Source organism: Vombatus ursinus, unplaced genomic scaffold, assembly GCF_900497805.2.
Source record: "Vombatus ursinus unplaced genomic scaffold, bare-nosed wombat genome assembly UNPS02014798.1, whole genome shotgun sequence".
Classification (NCBI taxonomy): domain Eukaryota; kingdom Metazoa; phylum Chordata; class Mammalia; order Diprotodontia; family Vombatidae; genus Vombatus; species Vombatus ursinus.
In genome coordinates, this window is record NW_020954576.1 from 7,490,521 (window position 1) to 7,517,511 (window position 26,991).

Below are 26,991 nucleotides of genomic sequence, written 5' to 3' on the forward strand. Positions count from 1 at the left end.
TATACTTTTGGCTCAAGATATTTCCTATGCCTAAAATTCCCTCTTCCTTCCACCTACACTATGTACTACCTGTTGAATTCTGATTTTTTTTTAATGTTCAACCAAAATATTATCTGTTCCATGAATCCTTGCAGTATGGGCCTTCCTCTCCTTGAGTAAAATATAGTCCTTTGCTTTTATCTTCTTTATACACTCATGTATTTTTTCTACTCTGTTTTGATTTTTCATCCTGCTATAAGATGATGAGTTTAATGAGGGTGGGGACCATGTTATACTTAGAATTTCTATTTCCCCCACCCCTTAATATACTGCTCTACCCACAGCAGGCATTTAATAAGTGTTTGCTTAATTGAAAAAAATGAATCAGAGTTAGTCAGAGAGAAGTTGAAGATGGAGGGGATGAAATGGAAAAATATAGCTATTTTGTGGAACAAATTGTATACCTTTCTTATAAAATTTCAAAACTAAAAATTTTTAGCTTTAAATGATGTAAAAAAATTAATGGTGGGAGAATTTTATTTTCTTATAAAACTATTTCCATCCCTCAAGTATCATATGGACTTGTGTAGATTTTTTATTTTAACTTGACAATTGTAACTCTTAGACACATATTGCAAATTAACAATGAATTGGACCTAGAATTGAAGAGTATGAGAAGAATGGGCTGGAATTCCTTTGAGAAATTGCAAAGTCCTTTTAATGACCTCGAGATTCCCCCTAAACCAAATTCCCATCTCTTTAATACCAAATATTCTTTTGTATGTTGTGTGGCAGAAAGTAACAGAACACTCCAAAATCTAAAAAAAAAAAGATTAAAGTGGAGGCTGATTCTGAGGAAAAAAGAGAGGCAGATAGTGGGCATACGCAGACTACATTATATGACAAACATGAAATTCCTTACGACAGAAATATCATAAGACACATCATCAAAAGGTATGGTTGAGAAATAACATGAGTTGATCACATAGTGAAAATAAGTGATAACTAACAAAGAGCATACATGCTCCATAGGCTCAGGCAAGGTGGACGCCCCGTGTAGATCATACAGAAGGACATGGACAAGAATCTTTTTTGTTTTGCTTTGGTGAGGAAATTGGGGTTAAGTGACTTGCCCAGGGTCACAAAGCTAGTAAGTGTTATGTGTCTGAGGCCAGATTGGAACTCAGGTTCTCCTGACTTCAAGGCCAATGCTGTATCCACTGTGCCACCTAGCTGCCCCAACAAGAGTCTTAAATTGATAGGTTACAATATACATCACTGGAGAGAAGACTTCCTATTAATGTGATCCACCTCATAGAGTAATAACATAAATCTATCAACAAAATTTTGAATTTATGGGACTGAGAGATTCAATTTCAAAATAACTGAAAGCATTTTCAGACAAAAGTCTAGCATGTGAAAGGTGGTAGGACTTTAAGTATGATGTTACAACAATAATTGTTCCTAAAAGCCTAGCTTTCAGGAGGCTGGACCCAGCTAAAAGAAGAATCCAATAAAGAATATCTTGGAGATCTAGAGCAATCAGCCCCCTAATCAATGAAGAAACCAAAGCCCCCTTTGAGTCTGTAGTCCATCAAAAGGCTACACAAGTTCTGTCTACATGAAATAGGCACAAAAGGTTATTGGACACATAGAGATGCAGTCACTGAGCCAGGGGATCAGCACCATCTTTGATTTGCCTGGACCTTTAAGACTAGGAAGATCTGCAAATGTGGGGTTGGCCAGGGAAAATCTAAATCATCCTTTGCAAAGACTGTAGTTCACAGAAAACTTCTCTCATAAGAAGCATCTGGGACCCCAGTCTATTTCTGCTGCATCTGCTTCAGCTTTTTATTCTACACTCAGTCTCTCTCACTCACTAATCCATCTTTTTAATCCCCTTTGTTATATGTTGGTCTGCTACCCCAACTGATCCTGTTGTAAACCCCTGCCTGGGACCAAAGCCTTATTGCTTGTCTTGCCAGTGATCTAACCAATTTTAATCTTGGTCCTTCTCCCTGCTTCTCATGTAATGTGCTCTGTTTCAACTATCTCACCAGTTAGTCTTTTCTATCCTAATTGAACTTTTATCAAACCCACCTCAAAAAAAAAAAAAGGCAGCAGCAATTCAATTCTATTAGAAATGATTAATGATTAATTAGAAATGATTAAAGGAAAGGGGGGAAGGGACAATTTTCTAAGTTTTGCAAGTATAGAGACAGGGAAAACTTGATTGCATGACAGAGAGGTGAAGAGAAATACTCCAAAGCTGAGATGGTACTAATTTTTTTTTCAATTTCTGGGAAGAAAAAGTAAATCACTTTGTAAAGAGAACAAGGGGTTGGACTAGATGACCCTTTCACTAGATCCCTTTCAATTTATGGATTCTGTAATTCTAAGTCCTAGTAGGACAGCTAATTGTAGAGTGCTATAGGACTGACTGCCATCTTAACTGAGGTTTCAATGCATCCTAGGCATGTAAAAAATCACATTAGAATTTGGAGGGGAATTAAAGATAATCTAATCCAATCCCTTAATTGTATAGAATTGGAAGCTGAGGCCTAGAGAAATTAACTTGCCATTAGTTAAGTGAATTAATGATTCTTAATCTCTTCCTTATAAAAGATAAAGTCTATGAATTGTGATTCTGTATGTGATGAATAGCTTCCTAATTTCATAAAGGAAGTCAACAGGAAAATAGAATTAACATTATATTTATAGTAAATTTTTATGAAATGCACTTGCTCTTTAAATGAAGAAATACGTTTGTCATTTACCATCTTTAGTAATATGTCCTTGAAATTGTTCTAATAAAGAAAATTAATAATATATACACCAGAATTTTATAAAAATATTTTTCCACAATCCAAGAATAGCCTTAATATCATTAAAATAATTTAAAATAATTTAAAGATCAGCACTTTTTTAAACACATCCCAGATGGAGTTCAACATTCAAATATTAGAAACTTTCATTATAAATCTAAATAGCAAAGGGTTTCAGAATGCCTTTTTCACTATTTGACAAATTTTCATTGTGAAGAGGCAAAAGTAAATAATTTTCTTGCCTTCTTTAGATCTAAACAGTGCCGAACATGACTCATACCTCCAATGACCCCTTTTTCTTTGATCAGCTCTGTTGTGCCACTGGATGGATTAGATGCCATCACCTTGGATGTATTAATAGATTCCAACAGGGAGACAAATTCTAGAAAATTGGATTCATTTGGAATTTGCCCTTCCTTAGCCTCCAGGTCAGATTTAGAAGTTGGCAATGTCTTCTCCTTATCACTTGGGAGTTCTGTGGGAGTTTTACTTAATAGAACATCTGTCCCACTATCCACACTGAGGACACGAGCATGTCTTTTTTCATGAACTGTTTTACAAGATGATGGGTCAAGACTATCCTGCCCTTCCTTGTCCACTTCCATTTTGCAGGTCAGATTAGATGCCACCAGTGGAGTTGTTTCCAAATCGCCAGTTGGGGTAACATTGCATTCCTTTGCTGCATTGTCCAGCTCTCCAGATTCATAGCCAGAGCATGGATTAGAAGAAACATCCACCATTAATCTCTCTGAAGTCTTTTCTCTTTCACTAATTTCTGGACAAGCATTACCTCCACCATCTTCTGACAATTCAAAGGTGATCACAGGAATTCTGATCTGTTCATTGTTTTGAGGATGAGTTACATCTGTGACAGATGGGTGAGCATCTGGTCTTGTTCCCATTTTCTCTGTGCCAATCACTTTCAAATGTAGGGAACTTTCTAATTCAGTCATGGAGTTGGGAGTACTGCTCATTGTGATAACTATTTTGATGGGTTCATGCAGACTCAAAGGTTCTCCAGGGAGAGAACTATCAACAAGAGTGATGGCAACCTCACTGTCTGAACAGTCAGCTTCCTCATTTAAAGATTGATCTGCCTGACAGGAACTGTTCACTGGCTCTTCCTCCACCTGTTTGTTGATGACAGTGTTACACTGAGGACAGCTACTGCTCAGGCTGTCCTGAGGGGATCTACTTTGTAATTGTTCTCTTTTGGAACCCTTTGGCTGGCTTAAAGGTTCTGTGATTAGCACTGAATTCTCACTTCCCCAGGGCTGGAAAGCAATACCAGTTCCTAGTACATCACATTGAGACAAGGAGAGATGTGGCAACTTTTTCATCACCTCTTTGCCCACCAAAACATCCTCTGATCTGTGGTGATGAGGACGCTCTACCTTTTCTCCTTTTCCTCTTACTTCATTATTGATCACTGTTTCCATGGCAACTGGCTTCACTAATATTGCTGCTGTAGTCACGGTATCTGACATGTTTGCTGTAGAGACAGGTAAATTTTCTGTCTTGATACATGGTGAGGTAGATGACACTGGTGCTATAGGCTGATCTTCTGATAGAATGACACCTGGAATAGACAAACAGTCTGTCACTGACCAGCACCTGAAATGCATAGTATCCCAATGCATCAAACACTAATGAAAAGTAAAAATAGACCAGCATCAAAGACAGGTGAAAGCTTGAAATGGAGGAGAGAAAAGCCTCCATCTTGAAACTGTTTTAAAATTACAATCTTTAACTGCATTCCAGACACCCAATTTTGTACCTTATGGCACTTGGTTTTTGTTTCATGACTGAATCTGAAGGAGAATAATTATGACTTGCAAATTTGTATAAATGATTCATGGAGCATCCAAAGCACTTTCACATATGCTAACAAACACATTTCTGTTGGTGATGAAAACTGCCTAAAACCAAATTTATTTCTTTCCCCCAAAAGCCAGTTTTTCCTGCTGAATAGAGAATTCTATGACTATAAATGGTGCTATTATTCTCCTAATCTCCCAAGTGTAAAACCTAGGTATCTTCATTGATTCTAATCTCTCCCTTGAGCTCCACCAAACATTTAAAATTCTTCCTTCAGGCCATTTCTCAGATTTGTCGTTTTGTTTCTTTTTCCTCTACTACCATCCTAATTCAATTGAAATAAATAATAAGAAGTGAATAGCCAACAAGGCACAAATTCATTGCCAATCTTGGAGTCAGGAATACCTAAATTTAAGTCTGCTTCTGACATTCTAGCTATGTGACCACAGGCAAGTTATTGAACCTCTCAGTGAACCAAATACAGTTATCCCTTCCACATGGGAGTGGTTAAGGGTGTGGTGCCCCAAAGATCTGGAAAAACCATATAAAAATTTTTGGCCCTCTCTTCATGCCACAGAAAAAGTATGAATTTTTTCTTTTCTTTTATGGGGTGGTCACAATGCCTTATTGTAAAATTTGGGTTGATATTATATAATACCATACATATATTTTATGCATTTCTGAATTTCTAAACTTTTTCTGTGTCATCAGCTGGCCTTTGTGTATTGTCTGAAAAACTTCCAACCAATTCCCATTTAATTTCTTATGATGACCTGTGATATATAGAAATCATGATGGGGAAAGTTGCGATGTGGAAGGGATAACTATAATTCTTTAAGACTCTAAGTTGTTGATTATTTGACAATTTAAATCAGTTGAGGTGGTTTCCATACTTGGAGTTCCTCACACTGACTAAATCACAGGTTTGATAACAAAAACTCAAGATTCAGGCTTTAGAACTTTAAGTTCACAAATCACTTTACATAAATTATGTAATTATGTAGATCATATACACATTATATAAACTTCAAAATATCTATGAAAAGTGCTACAGATATTAATATTCTATTTTACAGATGAAGAAAGTGAGGCTTAGAGAGGTCAAATCTCTTGCCCGTTTAGCTGGTGACAGAGATTAGATACGAACCCAAATTTCCTGACTCCAAGTTCAGCGCTCTCCCTACCATGATATATTTTATCAAGTACTTATTATAGGCAAGGTGCTATCCTAGGTACTGAATTTCAATACTATCACCTAATATTTCAAATAGAAGTCACCTAAACTGGATTCATTATCTCTAGTCTATTCCTCTTAGAATTTATCTTGTACTTTGATTCCAGATTAATGTTTATAAATTAAAATTAAAACACTCTTCAATCATCTCCTTCTCTTGAACAAAACCATTCAATGTCTCCCTGTTTCCTATAAGGTCCAAACTCCTTAGCTTAGCAGTTAAAGTCCTTCACAGTTTTGCCCCTATCTTTTCAGTATTATCTCCCACTACTCCTCTAAATATCTTCTCCACTTTAGCTGTGTGACCACAGGAAAGTTATTTAACTCCTCAGTGAACTAAATACAGTTATCCCTTCCACATGGCAGTGGTTAAGGGTGCAGCACTCTTCTAATAGTCTTCCACCCTCCCCAAATGTGTTGTTTTTCTGCACCTTTGAGCTTGTTATTTCTTTTACATGGAATTTATTTTCTTCATCACTTCTCTATCACCTGCTGGTATCTAATCCATTTAGTGCACAGCTGAAACCTTACTTCCGTCATTAAGATTTTCCTCGATAAATTCTCATTCTCTCTCCCCCTCCCCCTCCCCCTCCCTCCCTCTCCTTCTCCCTCTCCCTCTCCCTCTCTTCTTCCCTCTCTCCCTCCTCCTCCTCTTCCCTCTCTCCCCCCTCCCCTAAAATCCTAAATCATTTATTATTTGTATAATATCACTTGGCATTTACATAATACTGGAGGCATGTGTTTTATATCACTAACTAACTTATAATCAATCAACAACCATTTATTAAGGACTTACAATGTATTAGGAACTGTTCTAGGTACTGAGCACATAAAGACAAGGAAATTCTCTTATTCTTCCCTCATTTTAAATACCTAGAGGACAAGAACTGTGTTTTATTATTATTTTTTTGTCAGCTACTGCTATCTATCTCTGATACTACACTTGAGGTGCGAGGGAAGAAAATATCTTAGAAATCACATTCTGAGCAAGATGTTCAATTTTGTTGTTGCTTTTTGCCTTACTTTGTATCTCAAGTGCTTAGCACTGGTCTTGGTCCATAGTAGTTGTTTAATCATAATAATAACTAAACATTTATATAGCACTTACTATGTTCTAAGCACTATGCTAAGTGCTTTACAAATATTATCTCCTTTGATCTTCATGGATGCTATCTGCTATTATTATCCCAGTTTCACTGGTGAGAAAATTAAGGCAAAGTTAAATGCATTGCCCAGGGCCACATAGCTAGTAAGTGTCTAAAGCCATATCTGAACTCAGGTTTTCCTGATACCAGGTCCAGTGCTCTATGCAATGCACCAGCTAGCCTTCCCCAAATTAATTATTATTAAAATTTACTTATCAATGCTTATCAATGATTATTAATAGATAGTTGTCCACTTGGCTTGACTTGTTGAAGTAAGCAAAATTTGGGGACAAAATATAATTATGGGACATAATCTTATCTAATTGACCCAATCTATAGATCCTCTTCCAGAAAACACACCCACAAACACGTACACAATGAAGCTCTGTTGTTTAAATCTCATGGGAAGAACACAGAGAATCCACACAAAATCACAGAGAATGCAAGATCATTATGAAAAGCCAGTACCACTATGGAAGCTGGAGCTACTTCTTTTTTAAAAATTTTTTTAAATTTTATTTTAGGCAATTGGGTGGAGCTACTTCTGACCCAGTCCCAATTTGTCCTCTCTTCTATGTACCTAAATGATGGTCCAATGCAAGTAATCTAAACAGTCACCAGTGACAGTGAAACTCGGACATTGTCTTGTAAGTACCACCTTCAATCATTGTCTTATATCACAACCAAAGCCAGATCATTCCATTCATTCACTTAAACATTCATTCAACAAACACTTATTAAGCACCTACTATCTACAGAGCATTGTCCTAGCTACTAACAAGGGAGATTTAGATTTTAAATAAAGCATGGTTCCTTTCCTAATGAAGGGTACAGTCTAGAAACTGGCTAAGGCACAAAAACAGATAACTGTAATATAAAATATTTCATGAAAAGTGCATTAAACTTCAGAGGACCTTATAGTGAAACATATTCCTGTGTTTCAGGAGAGAGGTATTGGACAATACATGCAGAGTGAGACCATGTTGATTTGTTTTGTTTCACTGTTCTTTGTTATAAGGGGGCATTCTAATTGGGGGAATGTAGGCCTTGGGAATGGAAAGTGATGTGAAAAACGTGGCATTAATAAAAGATTCTTTAAAAAGAAAAGTGAATTAGCACTTCGTTCTGCACCTTTATATGTGAGAGCCAGGCTTAACCTAGGAAATGACATTTGAGTTGTGCTTTAAAATAGGGGCAGCTAAGTGGTACAGTGGATAAGTGGCCCTGGAGTCAGGAGGACCTGAGTTCAAATCTGACCTAAGACACTTAACACTTACTAGTATGTGACCCTGGGCAAGTCACTTAACCCCAATTGCCATAAAAAAAAAGAAAAAAAGAATGGATAAAAATTCGATAAGGAAAGAAGGGCAGGGAGGACATTTCAAGCATGAGAATAGCATTTTCCCACATGGACTTGGGAAAGTTCAGGGTTTATTCACACAATAGATAGTCACACAGAGACATCCCTACTCTGACTTGTAAATTCCTCATGTAGGCATTTAGGCAGGCTCCAGACACATTTCCTTTACTACCTTGCCAGAGCAACCACAGGCACACTCTCCTTTTGCTTACCCTTTCAAAACTTCTCAACTCTTGAATCATAATGAAATCATTTACTGCCATTGCTACTGGAAAAAAATGTGTCAATTTATTCCCCTATGGTACTACTCACCAAAACCGTAACCTTCTAAGCCAAAATATCCCTCCCTGGGCACCGCTCCCCAACATGTGTTGTTTCCACTTATTAGAATATAAGTTTCTTAAGAACAGAAACATCTTTGTTTTACATTTGGATCCCCAGTGTTTTGCACATAGTAAACACTTCATAAATGCTCATTCATTCTATTCATTGAGAATCTACAACTAAGCAGTTCAACTAGGTAGTATCCTCTGCCTTTCAATCACTTCCCTCTTTTCTTTTTACTGTTCACAACTAGATATTCATCAATTTTAGGTCATCCCTAGATGTTTCTTCTGCTGAATGCTCCTATACAAAGTCATACAACTGTGCTAAGTCCACTATAAATAAATATATTTAATCTCAACAGGATTCTTGGTGCTTCAAGGTGATTGGTTTATTTTCCCTGACTTATTTTCCTCTGTCATGTTCTCTATAGGGACTACCTCTTATTATCTCCTCAAGCCCCCAATGCCATCTCTGCCCCTCTCTCTCAGTAGATGACCACATCTCCTACTTTATAGAGAAAATGAAGATCTGCCTTGTTCTTTCCTCCTTTTTTATTTTGGATACCTCCAATTGACCAATAAATGAAAAGAAAATCATTTGTAAAGTGCCTAGTAGGTGCTATCTATGCACTGGAGATACAAAGACCAAAACAGAACAGTCCCTACCCTCAAGGAGTTTGTGTTTTGTCAAGAGAGACACACAAAATATATTCATGATAATTCTGTTATTTGGTGGGGGGGGGGGGGAGAATGGGAAAGCCCTACTAGCTGAGGGAATCAGGAAAAGCCTCATATAGAAGTTAGAGCTTGAGCTGAGTCTTGAAGGAACCTAGGTATTCCAAAATGTAGAAGCACAGAAGGAGTACATTCCAGGCATGGAGGATAGCTGATGCAAAAAAGGCCCTGGAGTCAGGAGATGGAGGGTCATGGGTAAGCAACAGCTTGAAGGTCAGTTTGGCTAGACATTATCAAGACATATTAAAATATGGTGGACCCTAGACCAGCAGTGGTGTCTGGTAAGGATCTGGCTCAACCCAGGAAAGGATCCACTCCTTCAGCAGAGACACTGTTCCCTAGGGGGAGCAAACCTGGAAGAATAATGGAGTGACTCATCTGTCACTGATGGCACATCCTACAGTGAGCTTCCTGAAATAGAACACAGTCTGTCCAAGAGGGTAAATCTTCTCCCCTCCTTGAATTCTGCTTCTCTCATCCCTGGCTCCCACCTTCCCTCTGACTCCTGGTGTGTGCCACTTGACCAAGTGAGAACTGTGCCAATAAGCTGGCAAAGAGAAGTTTAGTTATTTTAATGTACTAATACTGGGATGGTAGACAACTGATTTACAGAATAAAATACAAACATTACTTATGTTGTCATTCAAGGCTCTCAAACTCAGGCCTGGGCTTCCTTCCTAATTTATCTCCCACAAGTCTCCCTGCAGGTAATCTTCACTCTAATGTTAACTGAAAGGTTAACTAATTCGTTGGTTGCTACCAAACAAGCAAACAAGCAAATGGATTAAGGGTCTACCACATGCTGAACACTGTGCTACCTGCTGGGGATAGGAAGACAAAAATAAAAGTTTTGCATTCAAAGGACTGACGTTCTGAAGAAGGAAACAACAAGTATATCCATAAGTACGCACAAGGTAAATGCAAGGTTATTTGGGAGGAGAGACATGAGCAGCTGGGAGGACCAGGAAAGATACCATTCTCCTTGCCTTGAAGCCTCTCCCCCTTCTCTCCATTTCATCAACATCCTGTTCTTCATGCAAACCTTGCTTTAGTTTCACGTCCTCTGTGAATGCTCTCCTTACTACCCCAGTTAGCTTAGATGTGATCTCTCTTGCCTCCAAAGTCATAGCATTCATTTGACATTATTACTGTATGTGAAGCTTTATGGTTGTTAACTAATTTTGACATTTAACTTATCTTTCCAAAGAGAATCTAATTTCTTTAATATCAGCTTCTACCTCATACCTCTTGCTTTTCCTAGCACTTAGCACAGTGCCTTCAATCAATCAATAAACAAGCATTTATTAAGTGTCTGTCAGGCTTATATACTATTCTTGATATTTGTCAGGCCCAGTTCTAGCCCTGGAGATAAAAAGATAAAAATTAAACATATTTTCTATCAAAAGAGACAATGGGCACATAAATATGAAACACATGCAAGATAATTACAAAGTAATTTTGGGAAAGGGGAAGGCACTAATAGCTGGGGAGATCAGGAAAGGCTTCACATAGGTGTATTAGAACAGTTATGAAGAATATGAGGAATCTTAGGAGGCAGAAGTGAAATTGAAGTATATTCTAGGCATGAGGGACAGCCAGTGCAAAAGACAGAAGATGGATTGTCATGGAAAGAACATCAAAAGGTTAATTTGGCTGGACCCTAGAGTGTGAGAATGGGAAGAATGTGTAACAAGGTTGAAAATGTTGACTTGGGCCAAGTGGTAAAGAGCTTTAAAAATTACACAAAGGAGCTTATAATTGGTCTTAGAATCAATAGGAAGTTATTGTAGTTTACTACTATGTTCCAGATATTATGTTACATGCTGGGGATAAAAATACCAAGAAAGCAGGAAGGAAGGAAGGACAGAAGGAAGTAAAGAAGGAAGAAAGAAGAATTCTTACCTTAAATGAGCTTATATCCTATCAATTAGGAGGCTACTGCAGATGATAAGAAATGATAAGGGAAGGAAACAACAGGGTGTCTTTGTGGGTTTAGAAATGGGGGGAGGGATGTGAAAGATAGTGTGAAAGTAAAAACAGCAAGATCTGACAATTAACCAGATATGTGACATGAAGGAAAAGGATGAGTCAAGGATAACACTAATTGAACTCAACTAACTGATAGGATAGTATTACCCTTGATATAAAAAGGGAAATTGGGAAATTGGGAATGAGTTTGGGGGAAAATATGAGTTCTTTTTTTAGATATGATGAGCCTGAGGTGCCTATGGTATATTCAATTTGAAATATCCAATAGTCAGTTGGAGTTGCAGGAATGGACCTCAGCAGAGAGACTAGGAATACACACACACACACACACACACATGCGCGCGCACACACACACACACACACACATATATAAAATGCACACACACATATTTGAGAATCCTCTGCATGGAGATAGTAACTAAATCTATGGGAGCTGATGAAATAAAATGAGAGAGTATACAGAAAGAATAGAAGAGGACTCAGAGCAGAGTATTACACATAGATAAGTGTCTGTCCATTGATTTGTCTTTAATTATATGCTGCTTTGTGACATGTCTTGAAATACTGGTTTGTTCAAATGATTGCTTTGAAGCTTCTTAGTGATCATATCATTTTACAACTACTCTATTTATTTTTAATATGAAAAAACTGGGGCCTCAAAAAGATATATGACTTGCCTAAGATCAAATATTTAGAAGACATGTGATTGAATTAGGATTTGAACCCAGGAATTCTGACTCCAAATCTCCTGCACCATGCTGAGACTATTTCACATATATATATTTCTTGTTTCTCTAACTACAATAGTTACTATATCAACTATTTTTACATTACTTTGCAATCATCCCAGAGCCCAAGACAACATTGGGTATGTAGCAGGGACTCATTAAATTCTTGTGGAATGACTGCTGAATGCCAGTTTGGCTGATTTTGATAAATGTTTATATTGATCATTTCAAAACAATGTAATAGCATGTAACCTGATATTCTTCAATATTTCTAATCTTGCCATCTGTTTTCTGTTGGGACGACATAGTTGACTTTGATGAACTCAATAACACCACAAAGTTATACTGTTAATATGTGCCTACATGCTAATGTTCTGTTTGTATTGATGACATGAGAGCATGACCCCTTCCCCAAGATCAATCGACTTATAGGCCTCCGTGAAATTATTCTTTTTTTATGCAGCTATACTCAAGCATGTGACAAGGAATTTGGTGAGTGAATATATTTGCAGTCATTTGGAAAGAAGATCTTCTACCTTAATAGACCACAATGTTCCATGGCAGACTTTGAGAGATTTATTAAAAAAAACAATGTATGCTGTGAGTTTGTCCCAGATATAAAGATAAGCAGTAAAATGTCAACTTATTTTGAAACTATATATATCTGTGGATTGATAATCTAAAAAGTATTCAGAACTTGGACCCACATTTACTTGAGAAGAATTTCACACAACCAAAAATCTTCCCTAGCAATATGAGGGAAGTAGCCCCTGAATCTTATCTGCATGATGCTGCAAATCAAAGCACTCACTCACATATTCATACTGCAAAAACAAAGTTATGTTAAGAAAACCAACATGGCTTCTGGTAGTAGAAAGAATCTCTTATCAGTTATATGGTACCATTTGAGAATGAAGGGAGGCATACTGAAACAAATTGCTTTTTTAGTGAAATGAAGGAAGACAGAACAAACACTCAAAGATAATAATGTTAGGAAGGATGAGCAATTTGGGATCGTAAAGATCCAAGCTGATGCGTGGGGCCACTAAAAGGCTAAATCTCTTGTTCATGGTCACAGCTATTATGTATTAGAGGCAGGACTTGAAACCAGATCAACCTGATTTCGAGGCCAGCTCTATATCCACTTCTCGATGTACCTCTCAAGAATTATTTATCTATGCAAATTATTTTTTTAAATAAGGAAAGTTTTCAGAGATAGGTGGAAGCAATAACCTTTTAAAGATGAACTAACCAGAATGCTACATAATTTGTCTCACTCATTTTTCAAAGTACATGCCACAGGAAAAATACTTGACATCAGTGACTTAGTGATACTATTTTCATTTGTCATTGGACAGTGTTTCTGAGGCAATGATTTTGACTAGTAAATTGATCTAAACAAATTTGAACATGACATAATTTCTGATGAGAAAGGTTTAAACTGAATTTTTGTTGTTTGTTTGGTCAGTTCAATCGTGTCCAACTCTTTGTGATCCCATTTGGTGTTTTCTTGCCAAAGATACACACGTGATTTGCCATTTTCTTCTCCAGCTCCTTTTGCAGATGAGTAACTGAGGCAAACAGGGTTAAGTGACTTTCCCAGGGTCACACAGCTAGTAAGTGTCTGAGGCTGGATTTGAATTCAAAATGATGAATCTTTTTGACTCCAGGCCCAGCACTCTATCCACTGTGCTACCTAGCTGCCCGTAAACTGAATAACATATTTAAAAAAAGAACTAAAATAATTATTCACCATTGAACTCATTCCTCTCCAGGCTCTCCTCCTGATTTTCAGGACTTTGCATCATGACTTTCTCTACAAGGGCATCTCTTCCTCCCTGTTTTCCAGTCCTCTTGTATTTACTGTCTTCATCCATTAAAATGTAAACTCCTTGAGGGTAGGGTTCTGTCTTCTTTTAACCATTACAATTGTATCCCCAGTGCTTAGCACAGTGCCTGGCACATAGTAAATGCTTAATAAATGTTTTATTTATCTATTTACCTATGGGCAATAAAGACACTATACCTTTCAGATCTTCAACTGTCTCTTGTGCTGGCAATTCCTATACAAAAGAAATGAAAAAAAATCAATATTACTTAAATTGAATATATTTTTTATCAGGAGTTTATAAACCATTTATTGAGCAGATGGTATTTTCAAAGTGCTGTAAGGGGCAGACAGTATAGTCCCTGTCGTCAACAAGCTTATGATCCAGTGGGTAAAGCAAGACTATCACAGATATATTCATATCTACACAATTAATTATAGCTGTGCAAATATAGAGACATGCACAAATTATTTTAAGAAGTGAGAAGGAAAAAGGATAGAACAGAAATGTAGTGGAGTGATTTACAGGAATGAGAACCAGGAGTTATTTTCGAAAGAATGTAAATTGTAGGATTTTGAAGGGAAGAAGGAACGAGGTTTTATGGAAAGAAGTACAGGAGGCATTCTTAGTACAAAGAATTGCATAATTGATGATTCCAAAGTGAGAAAGAAGAGAATGTGCAGGATCATAGCTAAGTTTTTCCTGTCAAAGTTAAAACACTGCAAGTGTAGAGAAGAAAATTTCTAAAAGTATCCTCCAAATTTTAGTGCAATGTTAAACTTTCATAGCTTGAGAATATGAGGACACTGTAGATTTATAGTAAGAAGTCAATTTGTAAGGGCCTAAAAGTTCATGACTAGTAATTTAAATTAACATGTGAAAAACTCCTTGCAGACATATTTCCTCTCTTTACAAGGCAGAAAAATCAGTCTTATTAGGTGACAACAACAATAATAATATTTGTCTTCTACATAGTTTTTGGTCTGGGCCCATGATTTCATTGATGTAGGAAACCCCTGAATGATGAATTCTTTCCACCAATGCAAATTGACACTTGTTCTACAACTTGAAGTCACAGTGCCACTTGGGGGCAGAGCTTTTTAGTGACTTGCCTAGGGCTACACAGCCAATATATGTCAGAGGAAGGACTTGAACATAGGCCATCCTGTCTCCAAGAGCTACTACTTTGCCTCCCATCACACGTTTCAACAAAATGTACTGCTGGGAAATTTGCAAAGTGCTTTACAGACATCAAATGTGATGAGCCTCAGAATAGCCCTGGGAGGTAGTTGTTACTGGCAATATTACTCCCATTTTACATTTGTGAAAAAGGAGGCTCTAAAAGGTTAAATGTAAGCCCAAGTTGATAAAAAAAATACCCAAGATGCAAATTTACACACCAGTTACCATCTAGTTTGTATCAATGGTGGCATTTGAGCTCAAGTCTTCCTGACTTCAAGATTGACACTAATAGCTATGTGAGTCCACTTTTATTTAACAGGCAGATGATTCTGTCTTCAAATGAATACAAATCAGTACACATACAACAGCACCACATAACATAAATCTTCAATATATAGTCTTGTTAAAAGGTAAAAATGAATTCTGAAATAAAGTGAGAACAATTATATAGTAAAAGAAGATACTAACCAATAAGCCAGAAGAATGATGAGAATTTATGCTGTGTCCTCTTGAGCTACAGTGGAGTGGAGGGGTAGAGAGATTTTGATTGACCTCTTCTATTTTCCCATTATTGGTCTGTCTATTATTGCTGATGCAAAAACATGAAGAGAAAAAAATTAAATCAGAGATATTGCTAAAAAAAAAAGGATAATTTTCATGGTTCTGTAACAAAACCAATTTCTTCCAGTCTGTTTTGTCATCATATATAAACATGAACAGGTACTTTGTTCTTACTCTTTAGAATTTCAAGGCAAATTTAAAGCACTGAGTTAGAAAAATAATACCAAAGTAAAATAGTCTGTTTGTCACAACCAATTTTTAGATCAAATTCTAAGTCTTATCATAAATAATCAGGCTGGTTTGCTGAAAAGATGCTTCATATTTATATGATTTTTGCTGGGAAAAAACAAGGGGAATAAATATGGACATAGAATTATATGTAACATATAATTACAAATATAACTAACATCAGATATATGTAAATACAGTCATGTCTACTTACTGAGCATAGATTTACAAACTGAATCAATGGATAAGGAAAAATGAAACCATCAAAATAAGCATTGCATTATAGAATGATTCCATAAGGTGCGATAGTTACCTAGGACTCTTGTGATGAATTATATTTTCACTATTAGCCTCTTTATCTTTATTTTGTCTTTCAGTATTTAAGGAATTCCTTTGCTGAATCACTTCTCCTTCATCAAACATAAGGTGCAGACGATAACTGATCAACTTTATTACTGTGAAGAATATGGTCACAGAACTGCAGTAAATGAAGATGGTGATTGCATTTGGAGGGAAAGCCTGAGGGAAAAAATAAATCAGGATGAATCCAAACTTAATGTGTCCCCAACACCACTATTTACTTATAGTCTGATAAAGTTCTTTCCTACTTCAATTCCTAATCATGTGATGTTGATAGCTCAAACCCCCTTCTATACTCTAGAAAAGCATCTAACATGCTAGAAAATAGGGTCCTAACAACAGACAAGGTTTATTTTCTGAGATCCAGTCTAGCTATGTATGGAAAGGTCAATCGCCAGTAGACTAGGCACTTGGTGATAGCCATATTATCCTATGAAACTAAGTCTAGAAGTATATCTAAATCTGATTACATAGTTAGAATTGAATAGAATCTCGAATTTGATGACTTTTTCTGGCAGTTAGGAATACAGAGAGTACAGGAGGAGAAAAAGCCAGCAGCTTTCTAAAAATAAATCAGCCAGCTATTTATGAAGATAAGAAAATTCAGTCAGGATTATTAGATAGTTAAAGATAGCAATAGAAGAAATGTTAGGGATCATTTAATCTAACTCTTTCTTTTTTTACATGAAGAAACTGGGATACCAAGAATTTATCTGAATTATCTAAATTGACTAGGTAGCTCATGGTAGGGTTAGGAATACAACTCAAAGCCTTTGACTCTGAGGCTAGCAAGACATTGCTCATCATCCCTTGATGTGGGGATAATACTGACTAGATTAATGACATTTGATTTGCTGACAGAAATGCTTTTCGTGGAGCAAAATCAATTTTGTTACCTCATTAAATAAACATATGAGTGAGCTACTTTTTCTACCAGAAGACAAATGGCAGGTTTTTTTTTTTTTTTACTACTTACGAAATACTGGAAGCAGGGGTCAAGTAGAGATCTAAAGGTCATTATTGCTCAACAAAAGTTTCTAGTGGCCACTTATTATCATTCATCCCTCTTCCAGTTTTACATATGTCTACACTCTCTGACTTATACATATATAAATACATACATATATATGCTACATATATATATATATATATATATACAGAAAAATGGCGAAGAGAGGTAGAGAGAAGGAGGAGGGAGGGCAGGAGGGAAGGAGGTCGAAGGAACACAAGGGACAACCTGCAATGGAGTATAATTTGCAAAATCCTTAAGTAAAGGCCACCCAACTTATTTAATCACACATAAAACATATCTGAATAACTCTGTCAACTGTGTTTGACAATGAAGTCTTTCTATTTTTTCTATTGTTATGTTGGAAGGTTTCATTTTATGGGGAAACCTCCATTCAAAAACATCAAGGGATTTTGAATAGATGGAAAAACATCATTTATGGAGTAACTAAAGGAGATGGGGGAGGGACCATAACAATTTCATTCTTATCCCTGTTTTTAAAGTACATTAGTTTTGATACCACCACTTAGCCTTCTTAGAGACCAAAGAGGGTACCATAACCCTTAGAAAAATCCTAATGGAAATAACTGATAATAAAAAGAGTTCTGTCTATTATGTTCCATTAAGAGAAGATTTCTTGTGAGTTTATATAGTTTGAATCAAGTCCTTTTCCTCTTTCCTTAAATATTTGAGAGCAGGCTTAGACATAAGACAAATGCCTTACAGGTATATCCCCCTGATGTCTTTAATTGATTCCAAGAAAATTTAACATTGGGTGAAACAACATCACAGAGAAGCAGGAGTGTATATTGTTGAGATACTAGATAATAGGAAGGACTTCTGATGCAAGGTGGTTTGGTGGTAAATTGAGACAGCTTTTAACAGTCATAAAACATGTTATGTGAAGAGAGTGTCATCAGAGTTAGAGAAGTTAATGGTGAGGAAGAGGTTGGAGAAGCTAGGAAGTACAAAGCAGTGGTAGTGCTCATGGCATTTGCTTCAAATACTCTTTCCCAAAATGTAATTGCTGGGCCATATAAAGGTTTTCATGGGTCTTCATGTTTACACATGTCATACTATAAAGCCCAAGTCATATATCATAGATAGAGAACCAGAAAGGACCCCAGAGATCATGAAAATCCACCCCTTTGTTTTCCTCATGAAGAAAGTGAGGCCCAAGAGAGCTATGTGACCTCCCCAAGGTCACATAGATAACATCAAATACAGGATTTGGACCTGGGTGTTCTAACTACAAAGCTAGGATTTTTTCTTCTCTATCAGGCTTCCTCCATCATGTACTGGTATGGCAAGCCAGTGATGATAAAGCTAATTAAATTAGATGGATAATAAGCTGGGCCCAGAGTTGGACAGGGAAAAGTGGTCAAGATTGCTTTCAGGAAAATGCAAAGCTTTTTGCTGTCCCCAAATCCGCATCTTTTTTAATATTAACATTTTATCAATGTTGCTAAATGGCAGTGGGACCTGAACTATTGCTGCCTCCAAAAAACTAAAAATAAATACCACAAAGAGGACAATGGAAAGGCACATGGTGAATGTGAGTGAGTAGCAACATAGTACCAGTGAGGGATTTCAAAGAACAGGCGTAAACTATGGTATCATAGAAATATATGATAGGAGGAGAAGATGGGTATGTCACATGGCAAGAGATAATGTAGATTGTTAGAATGTTCCAATGGTACCTTCCTAGTGTTGGAGGAAAAAAAAAAACAGTGAAAGCCTCCAGCACATTGGGTAGATGCCCTGTGGCAAACTTATGGCCTGATATAGATAAGAATAGCATAGGATGGGTAGGCATTTTTATTATTGGAAGGAATACTGAACATTGATGAAATCGCAAAGCCACGTTAGTATTTCCCAAAATAGTAAGCAAATACAGGAAAATATGACCTCCCAGATTTCCTTCTCAAATATCTGAATCTACACAGTCTTCATTAGTCAGTTAATTAGGGGTCAGATATCTGGAAACAAGATACTAGGGACAAAGAAAGAAAGAAACTTCTATGTAGCCAAGATCGATTTGCAAAGTGCTTGAAAATTCCCAGCGCTTCCTTTACTCACAGAAAAGCCACTCAAGGTCTTCACTCAGAACCTATTTATTCTAACTTTAGATATAGTTCCATTTTAATAAGTATGCTTATTAGAAGATCAGAAGCAGCAAATTTTAAGATGTGAAACTATATTAGAAGACTGATCAGAGCAAAAAATTATCAGCTAACAGTTTGATGATGAACAAGATGGTAAAAAACAAAACAAAAACAAAAACCTCCAAGGAGACTTCATAAACTACCAAAGCCCCAGAAGGCATCATCGGTATTGTAACGCAAAATCAGGACTGAGCTTAGGAACGATGAGTCAGAATCATTAAGAAAATGTTAAACTATGCTTAGTAACCTTCACACTGGAAGAGAAGTACGGGATATATTTTAGAAATATTTCCACCAGAAACAATTCAAATAAAACAAGTCTGGGTACTTATGACAGTGCCAAATTATCTGGAAAGTTAACTTATGAAGTTTCTCTCATTTCCTTATGATGTCCAGGCAAGTGAATCATCAATATAAAAATTTTAATTAGGTTAGTGTCCACATTTTAATTTTTTAGTTAATAATTTTGTGGTACAGGAAAAAGAATAGTAGATTTGGCATTAAAGGACTAGGTTCAAATCCCAGCTCAATGACGTTAGCTGTTTGACATTGAACAAGTCACTTGACCTCCTCATGAGCCTCATCATTCTGAATTACAAAATGAGTGAGTTAGATAAGATTCCTTCCAGTTCTCAATATATGATGCTATGATTTTAAAATATTCAAAAAACTTAGTTTAAAAATTCTAATTTTATGGGGCAGCTAGGTGGTGTAGTGGATAGAGCATTGGCCCTGAAGTCAGGAGAACCTGAGTCCAAATCCGACCTCAGACCTAACACTTAATAGTTGTGTGACCCTGGGCAAGTCACTTAACCTCAATTGCCTAAAAAGAAAAAAAAAACATTCTAATTGTAGAGATGTTCCCTTTTTGTGTTTTCTAAAGACAACATACATATACAATGACACAGAATGTGATGTTTGGCAATAGTGAGAAATCCCTCAAGGAGCATGAAAATCTTGTGCCATTTCAAAGAGCTGCTCTGATTTCTTCTAGGGTCCAGAATGCATCTTTGTTTAGTGTTTTTTGTTTTTTGTGTTTTTTTTTTTTATTTTTTGCAAGTAACTCTAACTGTATTTGTTCACTTCAAAACTTCAGAGAGTTGAGTGTAGGACTCTTTTGTCTCTACTCCTCCCTGCAATTGCCCTCCCCAGTTTCCATGTGCTTGACTGGAATATTTACTGACCATGCACCTAGCCTCCCCTTTTGGAGCATGCTCAGTGGATATTCTAGTTAAGTATATGAAAGCTTGGGGTTGGCTTGCTTCCACACATGAAGGATTAGTGAGGGAAGGAAGCGGGGCAGAGAAGCAACTACATATAATTTCGCTGGAATAGGTTCTTTACTCCACTGTTGTAAACTGCAGGACTTAGAAAATGTTCTTTCAGACATGTTGTATATAAAAAATTCACCACCCATTAACCAGCCTGGAAATGAGACTCTAAACTAAGCTAGTTACACAGTCCATCTTCTGGGCCTACACTTAAATTTTTCCCACTTTGTAGCACTCACCAGAGCTGATACTGTAGTGGCATAGCTTTCAAGATTCCAGGGTCATCTCCGTATCTCAGTGAGGCACTGTAGTTATTGTTCTCTATTGAGCAGTGTTCCTAGCTTACAGACCAGTGATATGCTATTAAAGAACATGCCTTTACATGCTTTTCTTTCATTAGTGGAAGAAACCTCCAATAAATTTACTTGCTTCAGTCTTTTATTTATAACTTTAGTGGAAGTGATTTCCACCAAATTTATTAAAGCAAATAACTGCCTGGCCTGTTTTCTCAATGTGGTAGTAACTTCTGAAGCAGTAGAGAGTATCTTGGGATAGCTAGGAGTAGTAGAAGCGGACATCAGCTAGTAGCTGCAGGGGCATTGAAATTTTGATGAGCCGGACAAATGTTCTGCAGACCTTGTCTTAACTCTCACTTTTCTTTCCATTTAAAAAGTGGAGAAGGAACAAGCATTTATTAAGTGCTTACTGTTTGCCAAGCACTGTTTTATGAACTTTACAAATATTATCTCATTTGATCCTTACTTTAACAACCCTGTGAGGTAGGTTATTATCTCCATTTTACAGTTAAGGGAACTGAGGTTAAGTGATTTGTCCAGAGTTACACAGATAGTTCACAGGTCTTCCTGACTTCAGGACCAGTACTCTATCTACTGTGCTATTTAGCTACTTCTCATTAGAGAGTATCTGGTTAAAATGGCTCTAGCAGTAGATATCACAACATTGAATGTATGCTCTACTGGAATTAAGATGTCAGGCAAAACCAGTAGCAAATATAGTACAGGAAGGGAAAGGGCATATGAATCAAGCCAATTAATAAAACATTAAAAAGAATATAGTAGGCTTTTCTTACTCAATTCTAGTATAAACATCCACAAATAACTTCAGCACCTAAAGTCTTCAGCAAAATATGGTTAAAAGTGAATAAAGACAGGATATTTAATAGGGAGGTAATTCTAAAGGGCATGTATTGAAAGATAATGATACATAAAAAAGTTATACTCATGAACTTGATAGGATTCTTGGGATATCTATCACATGGAAATCTGTCAGATAGAAAAGACCTCCACATTATTAAAATGAAATAAACTCTTGTAGCATCCAAATGAAATTGATGTCTCTTGCATCCACACTAGGGTTGCCTTCTGGGCAGAAAATAGAGGAGACTATACCCCAGTGATGGCTAGAATTTTGGTAGCTGGTGTGAGTACCAGCAATGAGCCTAGTTTTGTGTTGACTTTTAGGTTAAAAGTGATTATGATAATGGATAGTGAACTTAAAAAAAGATCTATATTTGCAAATGTTCCCATATAAACAATAATTCCAGTCAATAAATAAAGTCATTTAAAGGCAAGTGTAATATTGCTACTTAGACTTACACAATATATACTTTAATGCATTGAGTCTCATCTGCTAAATTACAGTTATATGAGTTTAAAATTCAGTGTCCTTTATTTACTAATCCAAAAGATTACCTCTTGTTAGGGTTATGAATAAGAATCATGTTAATAATGAGTATTATAATGAAATAAAAACTATGCCTGATTTTCCTACATTGGAAGTATGACATACTATAAATACATAATTATCTAAATGGGGACAGTATGTAATGACATAAATCTAAATGATCACATATGCATATTACATTTTGTGAAATAACATATTATGCAGTGAACTCATATATTAATTTCTCAGTAAAACCTTAACTAGGTTTCTGAGAAGGTAAAACCACTAACACTCTAAGGCATGAGTTAATCTCAGCAGAGCTCTCATAATGTTTCTAGTCTTTTTAAGTGCTCCCAAACCACAAGTAAATGAGTAAAATATGATAAGTTATGAAATTCCAAGTCTCCCCACCAATTAACTTTGAATTTAATGCATTTTAATATCAAGATATTTAACTATTTAAAGTAATATACCTCAAAATACGTTACTCTAAAAAATTCACCCTGGTCGGTAGCACCTTTTAAAATGAAGTGATTAGACAAAAACAAGATGCTAGATGAATAGACTTGTTCTTGGTATGTGTATAGCTACTGCTCAGTCAGACTCTGTAGCATTAGGGGCCCCATAAAAGAGGATTTTTCAAGATGCAGTGAAATTGTAAAATTGTCCAAGTTGGGGGAAGGGTGTTCTAGATTTCATGTCAAGGATTCTGAACCATCTTCCCTTTATGATGTGAAAAAAAAAAAAGTAGAAGGGATTGTGCACTTTAGATGACAGCAGATTGACAGTGTGAACTTGAATCTAATGAATTGTGATTAAGTCCTCTGAAAGATCCAACACACAGTTCAGTCACCTGGAATCACTTAATGACAGGAATAAATGTTCTGTGAGAATCAGGATTGATCACTGATTGATCATTGCTGCCTTTCTTTTTTCCACCTCTTGTCACTCACCCCCCAGATTACAGCTATATATGCCTATTTATCTCTTGCTGATGGGTCCAAGTCAATCATACTTGGGGATTGGCTCTTACTTTAAGAAAAAATTGTAAGAAAGCTCCTGGAATGGAGCAATGTTGGTTTAATGTCAAGATTCTTGTCGCTATAGGAGCATCATATTCATTTTCCAGGCTCTGCCAGAGTTCTTGATTTCTCCTGCCTATCACACTTCCTCCCTGGATTCTAGACCTACTGTACCCTCCTCTCCTGACTGTCCAATCTTTATTGATGGTACCAATATTCTCCCAGTCATTACCACTTGAAATTTTAGAGTCGTATCTCCATCTTTTTCTCCTTCATGCCCTAATAACCAATCTAATCTAATCACTAGATCCTATTAATTATTCCTTCAAAATGTTTCTCATATTTATCTCTTCTTTTCCATTCCCACTGCTACCACTCTAATTTGACCACTCATTGCTTCTTGCAGAAATACAGTTGTGCTCTCCTAACTGGGCACCCATTTTCTAATATCTCTTCTTTCCAATCCGACTCTTGTAAACAACAAGATTGATCTTCACAAATTGCTCTTTAAATGGGTCACTCCTTTGCTGTAACAAATTCAGTAGTTCTCCACAAAGTCTGACTAGTCTGTAATGTGGCCATGACTCATATTTTTTAATCTTTCTTTCCAAATGAAGTTGTGAAATCCCAGCACTGGGAACTAATCAGTTGAGTTCCAGACTGTCAGTCACATGTTTTAAGTATCAGTCATAAGTCCAAAATGGATTCATGTTGTAGGATGTGGACTTTTCTGTGTCTCAATTTTTCCATCTATCATACGAGGTAAATGAGTTGGTACTTCCATCACAGGAGATATTCTGGAAAATCTTTACCATTGACTTCAAGAAAGTTCCTCCACAGAGGCGGTCATTGACACAGTAGATAGAGTGCTGGGTCTTCAGTCAGGAAGCCCAGAGTTCAAATTCAGTCTCAGATAGTTACTAACTGTATGACCCTGGACAAGACCCTTAAACTCTATTTATCTCAGTTTCTTCAATTATAAAATGGGGATACCTCATAAGATTGTTGTGAGGATCACATGACATAATATTTGTAAAAAGCACTTAGCATGGTACTTGGTACATAGAAGGTTTTATATAATGCTTATTATCCATTTTACCACTTTGTATTTTTTTAAAATCTTTTCCCATGAGACATTTTCTAATAAACACATTTACTTGTACATTTGGAGGCTCCTGCCAATTTTCAAACAAATAAAGGCAACAGTATGTTCACAACCAGGAATTTCCTTATGGTAACCTATTTTAAGATATAGTTATCTCCAGAAACTTCTATCTAAAAGCTGGGTATATCTTTAGGCCTCCTACCTTTCCTTTAAGAGATACTTCTAAAAGGGGTAACACATATATGGAGAACTCTTAGCAAGTAACTGTCTCCAGAGACTCCATTGTGACTTAGACATATGAACCATAAAAGGGATTATGAAGATCACGATGCATTCATAAAAAAATTCACTTATGTTTCTCTTAGCTCTCTTATAGAAAAACACTACTAGCTGACATTGATATAGCATTTTACATACACAAACCCATTTAATTCTCCCAACAATTCAGTAAAGCAGGTATAATGGGCAAGATTACCTCCACTTTATAGAGGAAGAAATTGAGGGGCATGAAAGCTAAATAACTTGACTATGATCACACAACTAGTAATTTTTGAAGATGGATTTGAAGCCCAGGGCTCTGTTGATTCTGAGTTGGGTCTTTTTCCCTCTATATTACAATGCCTCTTTTCTTCTTATCTCAAAAAGTACATCCTTAAATAGTAAAAGTGTTAAAAAAATATCCAAAGTTATCTGTGTCTTATGAGAAAGGTGAATATATGGGTTGGGGTGCCTTCTGTAGAGTGCTATGCATGCGATTGTGTTCTGTGATAATATTTTCTAAATCTTTGCATGTAGGGGTCATTCTCCTTTGAAATAACATATTTTCCTTATTGGTATTTTTAATTTCAACTCAATTCAACATATGTTTGCTAAGAACTTAAAATGTGTAATGTATTATGCTAGTCATAGGGATATAAAGTTAATTATGATAGATGTTGCTGTCAAGAAGTTTTTAACAAATGGAGAAAAGACATGCATACAGCCATGTAGAATACAAGGAAGAGTGAGAATATGCCAAGAGGAGGGAATGAAAAAAAGAAATATGGGAAATTTGAGGAGGGAGACATCACTTTCACCCCAGGTGGACATGAGGATTGGCAAAGTCAGAGAATATTTCATGGAGGAGGTGATACATAAGATGGACTTTGAATGAAGTGAAGTCCTTTAAGAGATAAAGATAGCAGATGGAGTAGTCTCCAACCATGTAGGGCAACAAAAGCAACCACATGGAACTAGGAAAGAGAGGGGGAATGAGATTAGAAGATATGCTCAGTTTGGTTATAATGTTGACTATATGGATAGTAATATGGAATAAGTCTAAAAATAAATTAAAGGCAGATTATAGAAAGGGTGGAATGCCATGATTAACAATATACTTTAGCCATTCCCCAAATCATGAGCACCCTCTTAGTTTCTAGATTTTTTCTTTTGCCAACACAAAAGGAGATGCTATAAATATCTTTATAAACATTGGGTTCTTTCCTCCGTCTTTGATCTCTTTAAGGTATAGTCCTAGAAGAGATTTAGTTGGGTCAAAGGACATGCACTCTTTAGTATCTTTTTGTAAATAATTCTAAATTAGTTTCCAGAATAATTAGACTCATTCATGGCTCCATCATCAATGCCTGCTAGAGGCTGCTAGGTGGTACAGTGAATAGTGTGCTGGTCCTGAAGTCATGAAGACCTCAGTTCAAATATGTTCTCAAGCACTTATGAGCCATCTGACCACGGGAAAGTCACTTAAACTTCCATCTGCCTCAGATTCCTCAACTATAAAATGAGGATAATAATAGCATCTATACCCCTGGGTAGTTATGAAGATCAAATGAGATAATATGTGTAAAGCACATTGCCAAACACATAGTAGGTGATTAATAAATGCTTATTTTCTTCATTCCTGTTTTTTTCACAGTCCCTCCAACATTTGTCATTTCTTTTGTGCCAGCTTTGTAAGTCTTAGGGTTGTGAGATGGAATCTCAGAACTTGCTGAATAAATAGTTTTATATCAATATAATCAAACGCCATTGAGCTATCAGAGATGAGAAAAAAGACAGTTTCAAAGAGACATGAAAAAAAGTGTATGAGCTGATGCAGAGTGAAATGAGCAGAACCAGAAGAACATTTTATAGTTTAACATTAATGCTATAAAAAAATATAACTCTGGGGGCAGTTAGGTGGTGCAATGGATAGAGTACCGGCCCTGAAGTCAGGAGGACCTGGCCTCAGACCAGACACTTGACACCTAGTAGCTGTGTGATCCTGGGCAAGTCACTTAACCACAATTTCCTCACCAAAAAAAAAAAAATACAACTCTGAAAGTCTTAAGAATTTGGATCGATGAAATGATCAACCATGGTTCTAGAGGATTGATAAAGAAGAATATTGTCTACCACATGACACATAGATCAGATTAATATACAGAATAAAAATTTTTTA

General features: G+C 36.4%; 1 protein-coding gene across 1 annotated transcript in view; it reads right to left on the reverse strand.

The window, feature by feature from the left end:
* Positions 1 to 26,991, reverse strand: part of LOC114049980 (pecanex-like protein 2) — a 369,169-nt gene that overhangs the window by 332,644 nt on the left and 9,534 nt on the right. Inside the window, exons 2-5 of the mRNA XM_027871475.1 lie at positions 16,253 to 16,458; positions 15,619 to 15,739; positions 14,166 to 14,202; positions 3,085 to 4,383 (exon numbers count right to left, since the gene is read on the reverse strand). Of these exons, the coding sequence (XP_027727276.1) occupies positions 3,085 to 4,383; positions 14,166 to 14,202; positions 15,619 to 15,739; positions 16,253 to 16,458 (1,663 nt within the window). The remainder of the gene's footprint in view (positions 1 to 3,084; positions 4,384 to 14,165; positions 14,203 to 15,618; positions 15,740 to 16,252; positions 16,459 to 26,991) is intronic.